Source organism: Paramormyrops kingsleyae, chromosome 9 (assembly GCF_048594095.1).
Source record: "Paramormyrops kingsleyae isolate MSU_618 chromosome 9, PKINGS_0.4, whole genome shotgun sequence".
Taxonomy (NCBI): domain Eukaryota; kingdom Metazoa; phylum Chordata; class Actinopteri; order Osteoglossiformes; family Mormyridae; genus Paramormyrops; species Paramormyrops kingsleyae.
The window spans coordinates 10,497,161-10,509,529 of record NC_132805.1 but is presented as its reverse complement, the minus strand read 5'-3'; the positions used below and the strand labels follow the sequence as shown (position 1 = coordinate 10,509,529).

Here is a 12,369-nt window from a genome sequence, read left to right as displayed (position 1 = left end):
ATTCGCCATACAGGGCCCACACACCCCTACTGGGGCCCTTTGGGCTGGGGAGGCTGGCTGGCACTGTAGCCTCTCTGGTGATTGCCTTCGGTCCCATGTCACTCGTGGGAATTTGAAGGTGCCACTGTTGGACTGCTGGGGGTCAAATGGGGACACGTTTTATGGTAATGCTGAATCTCTCAAATACCCTGCATACAGATAGTTTGTCCTGAAGTGTGTGTGTGTGTGTGTGTGTGTGTGTGTGTGTGAGCGGGTTTACCTATCCTTACGGGGACATAATGTCCCCATAACGTGATAAATATCCATTTTTTTCCCCTTATGGGGACCGGTTTCCTGGTCCCCATAAGGGAAAACCTCTATTTTATAAAAATCGGTGACTGCTATGAAAAAACTAAAAATGCAAAAACACTTGAATTTTGTTAGGTTACTTATGGTTATGGTTAGGGCAGGGTAGGGGTTAAGGTTGTCATAGTTAGCGTTAGCATTTTCCCATTGAAATGAATGAGCGGTCCCCATAAGGATATGTATACCCTACGTGTGTGTGTGTGTGTGTGTGTCTTTCTTTGTTAATATTTAGTCTGGTCATGCTCGTTTCCCTAACTAAATTTGTCAGTTCTGATTGAACAACACTGTAAACTTCTGCTCTTGATGAAACAACATTAATTTTTTTTGGTTGGTTGGTTTCATTACTTTTCCCGTTTTCTTTCCTCTGCTTTTTGATGCATCTTGCGTAACATGGGGTGCCCATCAGTTGCCCATCTGTTCTGCATCCTCAGGCAGATGCCTTTGAAGCTTCCTGGGTTTGTTTCTTCCTGCAATACAGTTTCTACACTGAGGGGGCGCTTCACAGGGCCCTCCATATGCATGCATTCCCATGGGCCTGCTTCAAACGTTGTTTTTGGAACTGTACCCAGCCCTGTTGTTGTCTGTGTCATGCCAGTTTTGTTCTGTAAGTAGATTTGACTGGCAAACTTTTTATTTTTCAGTTTGTTGAGACAGGGAAGACTTTAAGTGACATGGCTTTGCATCTCCAGTCCCTCCTTCATAGGCCCAGACAGGTTGCTTCTCTTCCTAAACAATTCTAATGCACTGCTGTGCATCTGTGCAAAAGAATGGACACGCCATTGTGAATGTCCTTCACCACCAAAGGCCAGGACTTAAGAGGACCAATAAGGGTGCCCCAAATGAGGCCATATGATAGAGGGGCCATCATTTCATAATTTAAATTTATAATGAGCTTACACTGCTCTCCCCTGTGCTAAGCTCTCAGGGATAGAATATGAAGTTTTTGTTGTGCTAATAAGCTAAATTATTCAGTGTTGAATATGGATTGTTGGCAGGAGCAGGAAAGAGCGCTGTGATGGCAGCTTTCTGTGGGCTCCTTCCCGGGGGTCGCACTGCTTAATGACCCTGTTGGCCTGTTAAACTGCCTCTCATTATCCGCCCACCTCCGCAGTGCCCCCCTCCCCCCGCCTTAAGTGTGTGTGTAGAGGGTGAGGTTTGATGAGAACTGGGCTGATTTATTAAGTGCCGACCGCCTTTATTCGGCAGGCATGTAAACTGCTTAGAGGCCACAAATCGTCAAGGTTAGTCTGCAAGATCTATTTTTTTTTTGTCGCTTGGTCACACATTGTGATGTCTGATGCTTTCCATCTTGCTGGCTGCTTGCATTGCAAAGTTGTGGGTGGCTTTTGGTATCTGCTGGCTCTGTCCTGCAGGACCTACATTGATGTACCTTGGCTAAAGCGTTCATTCACCTGCTGATTCCTTCAAGATCCAAGGAACAGAGATGTTAGTTTACCAATAAAGTAGGTGGAATTTTCTTGGGGGGAAAACTTTGAGTGTTGTGGTTTGACTAGGGTCTGTTGAGGGGACTCTCACATGCTAGCTGCACATGTTAGCCAGCTTTCTGCTCACATTATCCTTTTTTTTAGGTCATCCCAGTGATGACCAGTTGGATTCTAAGAAGTTGGTGGTATGGGGTATACAATGGCCTTTTTGTGCTATTGCTTGGAGTTCACATCCAGAATGGCTTGTGTGTGCCATCTGAAATTGACTTGTCCTTTCTGAAATGACGGCAGTCTCTTTTGGGGATATTGATCTTCACCATTCCAGTAGTCTGCACTGTACTGAAGGCATCAGAGCTGAGGGGCAAAGGTGTCCATTCGAGTACACGCTCCACCACCAAAGGTGGAGGAAAGTGTTTAGAATTAGTTCGAGTTTGTTAACTTGAACACACATGAGGAGCATTGATCTTACTGACATGAGATCATCTTGCATGTGTCATTTTATTCCCCAAGACTTAGAGAGAGACTTCCTAGAGAGTATTTTCTAGAGTAACCTCTGGTTCATCCCCCATAATTTCTTCAGTTAGCATCGAGGCATGTTCTCTAAGATTAATCAAACTGGCAGAGGCTGAGGCTAGCACGGATGCTAATCCGCTTTGTTCTCCTGCTTGCTTCCAAGGTAGTGAGCGGTTCCTGCGGTGATCAGGCGTAGGATGTTGGTGAAAGCCTCGCTGTTCTGCAGCCACCATTTCTGTGTGGCTTTTCTTCAGGTGTCAGTGTGGTTTTGCATATTTTATTTCTTTCCTAAATCTCCTTTGCATGGATGTCATTTTTAGCACAATACACTTCATACGTATCCTAATCATGCTGGGCCCTCAGTTTGGTTTTACCTTGGAGAGTCTGGTGCTGCCTGTTTACTGCTAACAAGCACAAGTGCTAAGCTGAGAATCTTAGATTATTTGAGGACAGCTTTATTTCTTATGTTTTGGCTTCTATTTTTCACATACCCTTCTTTACATTTCCTCTTATCCCACTTAAATGTGTTCAGCCATCCCTTACTGGCATCTTTTCATATTTCCTGCTGCTTTATCCCTTTATTTCTTCATCAATCGTCTTTCCACCCATTTCGTTTCAACTCCAGTCAGGGAAATCATGAAGGTGGTTTGTCTCTTGCTGGATTTCTATATTCACAAACATAACAATGAAGGGTTTTGCACTAACTTGGGTAGTGACCCCTTTGTTGATGTGCTTGGTTCTTAAACTGAAGCTGGGTGTCTTGCGGTTCCTCATCCCAGAATGTATATTCTGTCAGTGGGGTAGAAAGGTATAATGTCCAGTTCAGTTGTGTCCACATGGGGGAGAGGAACTAATTTTGCAGGCTTGTCCTACACATGGTGTTCAAAGCCTGATCTCAATGGCTGTTCCTCAACCGTTTCTCCTTTGCTGTGGCTTTGGTTGTGGATTAATCATTGATCAGTCAGGATCTGTTCAGTAATCGACTGATGCTCCGGCCCAACCCTGCTGGATGATTTTGCGACCCCTGTACGAGCAAAAACAAAGTGGGTAAAATAATAAAAAGGTCATTATCGTAGATACCTGGATTCCGCTTGCATTTGTGCTGAACCATGAATCACGGTTGCCATTGGCGATGTGTCAGGCTCCCTGGCCTGTGGTGGGAGAGCAGAATTGTAGGTATGAGATTAAATTTGATACCTTCTGAGGAGCCAAAGCGGGGATGGGATTAAACCAATCACTGAATGCTTGCTGAGCCTGAGTATATTATTCCCTCCGCCTTCCCCCTGTTATTTACAGAGATGGGCTCTGGTATGTTAATGTCACTGTGCACAACCTGGAATTAAATTGTTGGATGCAATTATGGAATGTCTGTCTGCCCTTGCATCCCATGTAGCTCTGATCTCCATCTCCGCACCCAGAAATATCCCTGTATATGTTTCATTAGGTTTCATTTGTAAACCTTGCCACTAACAATATAGGACTTGGTAAGACTTCAGACTTTGTATCTGTCTCTCAGGGTGTGGATTTACTGGAGAGAGCAGTATTGAAGTGCTGCAGATCTTTGATGTGCCTCAACTGCTGAGCTGTCGGTGGAATGTAGAGTGGCTCTCTTTGTGTCTCATGTATGTCAGACCCTCCTTTGCTCTGGCTCTGAGTGTCCTGCTGGAATTCTTTTCGTCATGCAGGCCACCAATTCCTGGGGTCATCTGGACCACAGAGGGCGATTACGGCCGTGCCCTGGCTGATGCTGTGGGGGTGGGGACCACTGTTTAGGTTTGAATGGCTGACTTTATATGTGGTGTGCATTTGGCTGAATACGTCAGATCAGCCTCTGCCGATCTTACGTAATCAGTTGACCAGCTAGCCACCTTTGACTTTTTCTTAGGAAAAGGTTCATTAGCACTGTGTATTAACCATTCAGGCTCAGTGTGTTTAGACCAAGATGAGATGATTATTTTTTGCCACTCAAACACCTGGAAAAAGAGGAGTGTAAGCCAAAATATAGACGTACCCTTCTGTCTCTGCTATATTATACTCTATTTGAAGTGAACAGTCTCCATGCCAAAACACACACACAACCCGGCTCATTTTGCCTCAGCAACTCTTCACGAAACAGGAGGCACCTCTTAACTGCTTTTCCTGTCGACTATGTTCTCAGTAGTGGTTGACGTGATGTTGACGAGCTGGGGGTGGGGGAGATCATTGTTCAGGATGTCTCTGAGCTGCTCCTCCCGCTGAATTGCCTGACTGACTGTTTAAACATGATGATCCCTGTGCATGGTCTTGGATCTCCGGATTTTTCCTGATAGATGATGCAAAATTGTGAGTTTGCAGCATATAGTTTCCATGCCCACAGAAATATTCCACAGGGGGATAAAGGTACCCTGCAGTTATTAAAAATGAAACGGATGTGTCAAGCACAGTACTGTTTCTGTTGCACCCCTACTATTGGCCTCCTCGATCAACATGCGTTTTTATTAATCTAATTCATTTGAAAAGGGAATGAGTTCATGCTGATCATGTAGTGCTGAAAAATACTTTGTTGTATATTTGGAGCTTTTAAAATTTTTATTTTTTTTTACTGAGATTTTGAGGGTCATGCAAATGCTGTGTTGGAGGCCTGTCGAGTGAGGCGTCATGCTAACGCTATTACTGTGGTGCTGGCCTGGCGAGTGAGTCATCATGCTAATGCTAATGCTGTGGTGGAGACCTGGCGAGCGAGTCATCATGCTAACGCTATTACTGTGGTGGAGGCCTGGTGAGTGAGGCGTCATGCTAACGCTAATGCTGTGGTGCTGGCCTGGCGAGTGAGTCATCATGCTAACGCTAATGCTGTGGTGGAGACCTGGCAAGCGAGTCGTCATGCTAACGCTAATGCTGTTAGGGAGGTCTGAAGAGTGACGTGTCATGCTAATGCTAATGCTGTTCTAAGGTCCATAATGGGCCATTTTAATATCGTGCTGCTTTTTAATGCACAAGGAGAAGCTTAACTGTATGGTCATTGACTGTCACCATTGAAAATTGTAAGTAATACATTGCCTCAAGGTCATTGATTTTAAAGCAAGAAGAGAGACTTGAATTAATACGTTTAACTAATTTTTTACTCAAGGGTAAAATAATTTTTTTTGTAAATATGAGTGAAATGATTACAAGGGACTATTTTGGGACTAAGAAAAACCATAATGACATTTATAGTGTTTAGAGATCTATGTTTTAAGTTAACTTTTCAGCAGTCCTTTAAAATCGAATAAAACAGTATGCAGTAAAGGGGTGGTTCTTCATGGACTGACAACAATTTCCCACGTCTCCCTCTGCAGACTGTTTCTGAATGTCTTGCTGTCAGGTTGCATTTGTGCAAATTACAGGTGAATGCACCATCTTGTAATTCTGCGTTAATCCTGTTTTTAAGAAAGGATGCGTTTTAATAAGCTCCACGTCCTATCGACTCCACTAGCATTGGGAAGCAACTTTGGATGTCACATCAGCAGAGAAAGATCCTTTGCTCTGTTCACCAGGCAGCCCCTGTAGCTTCATGCAGGACATGATGGATGTGGTGAAGGTTTCCACTGAGCATCCTGGGCTGTTGTCATTTTTCATGGCACCTTAGACTCCCTGTCCCACCCCCAGAAGCCGTAGCTATCTCCCTGTTTTCTTGTAGCCTTTAGAGAACACCTTTCATGGGTCTTTTGTTTGAGGGTTTTTGTGTGCGCTTCTGTCATTTGGTTTGATTGTTGTACAAATCTGGTCCAGATTTGTTGATTATGAAACTTGGAGAATCAAGGGAGCTTAGACGGAATATCCCGGGCTAGGGTCTCTCCCCCTCCCCCAAAGTGGTATGACGTAAAGTCATTGTTAGGAGTAGGAATCTCCAAATGGGGGAAGAATGTTCTGGCATTGGCAGGAGAAAAGCAAATACGCTAATGGGGGATAGGCATGGTTTGGGCCTGAGGTCTGTCTCTCTCTCTTTCGGTGTGCGTATGTGTGTGTGTTTGGATTATGTTTATAAGACATTGTCCCCCACAATGTAATAACTTGTGTTGATGTGGGGACCATTTTTCAGGTCCCCACAAAGATCTGTTAATACAATCAAAAAAAGCAAAAATGCCAAAAGTCTTGTATTTTGTTTTGGTTACTACTTATGGTTAAGGTTATGGCTGGGTGCTATGTTGAGATTAGTATTTTCCCCATAGAAATGAATGGAGACTCACCACAAAGATATAATTGCAAACCCATGTGTGGGTGTACAGAATATTCAGTTTGGCTTTCAGAACTGTTAAATATCCAGTGGAAAAGTTTCCAAGGTCCTGGAGGATTCTAGGTGGTTTGAATGCTACCGTAAACTTATTTAGCATTTAATTGCATGTGATTTAATTGGCTTGTACCTTAGAGACGTGTGTGTGTGTGTGTGTGTGTGTGTCTTTGTGCGTGTGGCGTTCAAAATCCACATAACACATATCGTACACATACCTTTAACTCCAGGTGAACCCAGGTCCCAGACCTTGAGAGTGCTGCATGTTTCCTCTGCGATTAACGCTGGTTTTTCTCATCCCTCCGTTGCCCCCAGGTTCAACTACAGGTCAACGCATTACCTCACAACGAACGGCTTCTATGAGTTCCTCAACTGGTTCGATGAGAGAGCGTGGTACCCCCTGGGCAGGATCGTTGGTGGGACTGTGAGTAAAACTTGTGTGTGTGTGTTTATAAATAATATAAAATTTATATATATGTATGTGTGCGTATAATAAAAATCTGTCATGTTGACATTGTGGGGATACTTTTTTGGTGTGGGTGTGTGTGTGTGGGGGAGGGGGGTGGATTTAATGCAGCAGTGATCTCTTTGGGGGGCGGGGCTGTAAATCCTGATTCATTACCTTTGAGAGTCTCTTTGCTCCTGTTTGTGTCCTTTGAGGACAGCTGGCTAATGAGGTTCTGTTGGTTTCCAATGGTACCGTGAGCTGTGCTTTTGCACCAGTGCTCAGCAGTGAGTTCTGGTACAGCTGTGGTACGGTGGCACCCTGACCTGTAAACACGGTGCACAGGCAGCGGGGCATTGGCCGGTACTGAGTCCCGAATGCTGCACTGAGTCATGGTAGCGTGCGGAGACCCAGCGGCCTTTGGAGAGTTGGCCAAGGCCTCGCTCCGGGCAGATGCTGTCGGGTCCTGCTCGTGTCGGGGCTGTGCCTGACGCATGATGGGCCCTGTCAGGAAGTAGCCGTGTGTTTCCCTAGAGTCTTCAAGAAGCCACACTGACCCCCCCAGAGCCTTCAAGATGACACACTGCCCCCCCCCGCCGAGCCTTTGAAATGCCCTCCCCCCCCATAGCCTTCGAGGTGCCACACTGACACCCCCCAGAGCCTTCAAGATGCCACATTGATCCCCCCCCCCTGAGCCTATGGGACGTCACAGATACCACAGGATGATGACATGGATGTCAAAAGAGCTTCTGGGATCCCTGGAGGGCTCCTGTGCTGGAGATTCAACCTGCATTAGTAACCCAACTGCCGGTTCCCTCGGATATTGTACACTTGCGGTGGGTTCTCTGGTCCTGCCTGCTGTCCCTGCTATGTGACAGAGTCTGGGCCGTTATCGTGATTCTCTCTGCTGATCTCTCTGCTAATCTCTCTGCTGATCTCTCTGCTGTCCCATTCTTTTGGGGTCAGATTTGGAGTGTTTTGTTGGAGTCTATTTTTGGATGGATTAAAGTGTGGGTTTTCTGCTGTGTGTTTTTTTTTTTTTAGTAGTAGGAAGGCAGCTATAACACAAGCTGTCTTTAAGAATAGCTTGACTGCTAGTTCTGTGTTGGGGGGGGGGGGGGGCAGAATTTATAAACATCCTCTTTGTGATGGGTCGCTTTTTCACCTTCCTGGCCGACCTCAGGCTGCTGGTGGACAGGATTAAAGGTCGTTGCTGTAGTGACCGCAGGATAGAGACCTGCACTCCCGTGGGACCCAACGCACCAAGTGCGGCGCGGGACAAGATTTGATGGGTGAATGCGGGTGCGGGCGGTAAGGTCCTCATGTATGTGCGGGTTGCGGGAGAATAGAATTAATCGCGGGACTTATCTTAAAATTAATTTATTAAAAACAAATACTAATTTATCTACTGCACAAAAGCAACAAGAACGACTAAATTAAAATAATAACAATTCACAGGCGAATCGTCTACATAAACTACAATTGCCGCGCTCTGAGTGCCGGGGGACGTAACCGGACACCCCAAGAAGGAATCAGCCTGGTGCTTGGACAGGATGGCATGTTCTGAAAAGCTCCTCGTTCATGTCCATGTTCATCATTCCATTTAATTAAACTCAAATAAAACGAAACATATTTGTTTATTTTCCCGTTTGTTTTTTATATATATACTCAAAAGGGAAGCAAGTGAAACAAATAACAGATTAGCGGGAAGAAGCGGTAAAAATAAAACTACTTATATGTTTACCTGCGGGATTTTGCGGGCGGGAGCGGGAGAAAATAATATATATTTTTTTGCGGGAGCGGGACCGAATATTGCAGGAGCGGGACTGAAAAATCTGTCCCGCGCAGGTCTCTACCGCAGAAGCCTTTGTGTCTCCTTATTGGACTGATGCGTAACAGGAAGTGGGCGGGTGCATTTTGCTCCTGCTGTGTGCCACCACTCTGTGATGGCCTATACTGTAATATCCAGAGACACCATTTCCGACAATGCCCCCCCTTCCCCCACACAACTCAAAACTGATTTCACGCTCTGCTGAAGTCTGTGTTAAATACATAATGGAGAGTAATAGCTTGCAGGGTGCTGTGCTTTGAAGTGCCTGTTCCATAGCTGCCTTTCTCTTCTTTCCATTTTTATTTTCTGTGTTTGTATCTCCATCTCTGGATGGTCCTCTAAGTGAGAGCCTTCTCCTGGCCCTATGAATGCCGTCTAAGGCAGGCCTCTGCCTGAATGTTTGCGCTGAAAGCCATTCCCCCCCTCAGATGTACTTTGATCAGGTTCTCTGAACACAACAAGAGCGCAGTACTCTGTCCTAAGCCCCTGCCTGGTTCACTGTTAATTGAGATATTTAGAGGTAGAGATTGCTGAGTGAACGTGTGCCTTGCCTTTCCCCGCTGACCTCCCCAGGGGGAGACCTTTCAGAATGATTCAATCTACTGTTCTCAGGATCTCAGCGGGTCACTGATGGATTTCTAAGTGTAAGTGGAGGTGATGGAGTTAAAACCTTTCAGAAGTGGATGGAAGAATCGAATGGCAGTCAGTCTGGACCTTTGCATTGCTGGGGACAGATGTTCCTGTGGTCTCCGCCTTGGCATTGCATGCCCTCCGGCACCCCATTGCATGATGGGTGACATTCAGTGTGAAAGGCACCATGATGGGGGAAGAGATTGAGGAAGTAGGGATGACTGGAAAAAAATGAGCATCGCTCCTCTCTGAAGAGCCTGGCTTGTCTTCTGTCACTGATAGGTTACTCTGCTGTTAACCCCATTGTTTTATATATACTTTACCCTAGGTGTGGGCGATATGAGATCGTGAAGACGATCTATGTGTTGACGATCTGCCAAAGCATAGAGATCGTAGAATCGTCTATATAGATTGCATTCTATCTATCGCGGCTCTATGCTCTTCCTATTTTTTTTCCTCAGCCAAAGCGCACTATTTGCTAGTCCGCTTAATGCCCGCCTTATAGAAACAGCGCTCAGCCAACCAAAGTGCTCCACCACTAGCTCTCTTTGATTCAATTTCTGAGTGTAGCGGGAAGCAATGGCTGAAAGTGAGAATGTAATGGATGAGTTGGTCCCTAAAAAAACTCTACATAGGTGACATTGAAGCGGTTTGGCTTTTACCCAAACGATAAGGAACAAACAGTCGTTATTTGCTAAGTCTGCAGAGAAAAGGTTCGCGCGTCGGACGGCAACACAACGAACCTTTTCAATCGCTTAAAGAGACAACATCCAATAAATAAATAAAAATAAATAAATAAATATATATATATATATATAAAATTTAATTTAACTCATGAGACAACGTCCGAAACAGTATGCCGAGAGTATAACGGCTAGGAGAGCAGTCACACCACAAGCAGCAGAGGCAACAGTTACCAAACCAAAACTAACCACTCTGACACAAGCTTTTGAGAAAGGCGCTCCATATGACAGGACAAGCAAGCGATGGAAAGACATAACAGAAGCAGTTACCTTTTACCTCGGAAAAGATATGGTTCCCATCAAAACTGTAGAAAAGGGGTTTAAAAGTCTGCCGAAAGTAATTGATCCGCGATACGAGCTGCCCAGCCGAAAATATTTATCCAGCACTGCCATTCCACGTCTGTCCTCCGAATGCCGCGAAAAAACGGAACGCGAGGTTCAGACGTATTGTCATGTCATGTTAAAATGACAATGTTGAATAATTCAGTAATAGTTTAAGAATTGTATTAGCCCATAATAAGTTGCCATTTTTATTGTTTACCAAGTTTTTGTTGTTGATATTTTGTTCTGAAGTAAAGTTCCAAGTATTTATTTAGCTTTAAATAAACTTGGCAAAATTGCACAAACTGATTAAAATCTGTTCAGAAATGTTTTTTGGCTAAAATCCTGTTTTTGTTCTTTAGGACTATATTTTTACAAAGGAAAATAGTTTTGTTGTACTGTTCAGTAATTTGCAAAATAGTAAAATCTATATCATTCAAATCAGTATAAATATTGTGATAAAATCGAAATTAAGTAAAATCGTGATATGATATTTTTGCCATATCGCCCACCCCTACTTTACCCCATCTCCTGCTTGTTCCAGTTCAATCTGCTGCCTGTAGCAACACTCTCCTTACCAGGGAGTCTCTGACAGTTTTTTTTTTTTTTTTGCACTTCTGTGCTTTTTTGGCTCAAGATGCCCACCAGTCTGCCCCCTGCTTACGTCACAAGTCACATGGCGCTGTGTCAAATAGCAGCACCATTTGCTGGAGTGAGGAACTGTCAGGGATCTGACAGGATAACAAAACCCTGGCTGATTTAATCCCTCCCTTCACTGGCAGAATGATGCCGGGCTGATGTACTGCCATGGTGCCGCAGTCAAAGTCCGGATTCCAACTGTCATCTGAGCTGCAGAACTTTTGTGTTTTTGTTTTCTTCGAGGGGGTGGGGGGTGCATCGTCCACTGACTGAACCAGTGAGGCAACCCTATAAAAAGTACAAGCATCAAACTTCGGGAAGGGTTCCATGGATATGTGAGTCAGTATCAGGTCATCTGCAGTGTCCAGAAGCAGCACTTCTATAAAAGTTGGCTGCTCTAAATTTAAGACGTGTATCTTTCGGTTGGCTCCAGCTGTGTTTTTAAACCACCCACCATGACTATTGGTAAGAAAGTCATTAGTGAAAAGAGACTTGCGGTAGTGAGAGGAGTTCTCATGCACTATGCTTGTACTGGCCACTGGTGGCCCTTAGCAGGAAGTGCCCCACGATTGGATGATTGCATTAAGCTGTTGATGGGTTTTTCTCTTCCCTCCTCCCTCCAGGTATACCCAGGTCTGATGGTGACTGCTGGCCTCATCCACTACGTGCTGAACCTCCTACACGTGACGGTGCACATCCGCGACGTCTGCGTCTTCCTGGCGCCCATCTTCAGCGGCCTGACAGCCATCTCCACCTTCCTGCTGACGCGGGAGCTCTGGAACCAGGGGGCGGGGCTACTGGCTGCCTGCTTCATCGCCATCGTGCCTGGCTACATCTCTCGCTCCGTCGCCGGCTCCTTCGACAATGAGGGCATTGCCATCTTTGCCCTGCAGTTCACCTACTACCTTTGGGTGAGGACTCCTGGGCTGGCCCAGTGCACAGTGCGGTCACTCTGCCGCTCCTGTCCTCCTCTCGTCTTTCTGCTCCGGTGGTGAGCTGTCCGTGTGAGGCTTTTAACGTGGGGGGAGGATACTCTGATGCTTTGCTGTCTCCCATAAGTGCGTGCACTTCACAGCCCCCTAATCATGTTCTCTGCACTGTGAGAGCATGTAGTGCGTCCACATGGATGGTCTTTGGCACTCTTCAATGCTCGGTTTTGTGACACATGGTGCTTTTTTTTACTGGCATAAAGGTACTGACCCGTACTT

The 12,369-nt window shown here is 45.4% G+C and overlaps 1 protein-coding gene across 3 annotated transcripts in view; it reads left to right on the top strand.

The window, feature by feature from the left end:
• Positions 1-12,369, top strand: part of stt3b (STT3 oligosaccharyltransferase complex catalytic subunit B) — a 62,649-nt gene that overhangs the window by 23,187 nt on the left and 27,093 nt on the right. For all 3 annotated transcript variants that reach the window (XM_023839043.2, XM_072716312.1, XM_023839042.2), the window contains exons 2-3: positions 6,868-6,976; positions 11,785-12,072. In XM_023839043.2, coding sequence (XP_023694811.1) covers positions 6,868-6,976; positions 11,785-12,072 — 397 coding nt within the window. The remainder of the gene's footprint in view (positions 1-6,867; positions 6,977-11,784; positions 12,073-12,369) is intronic.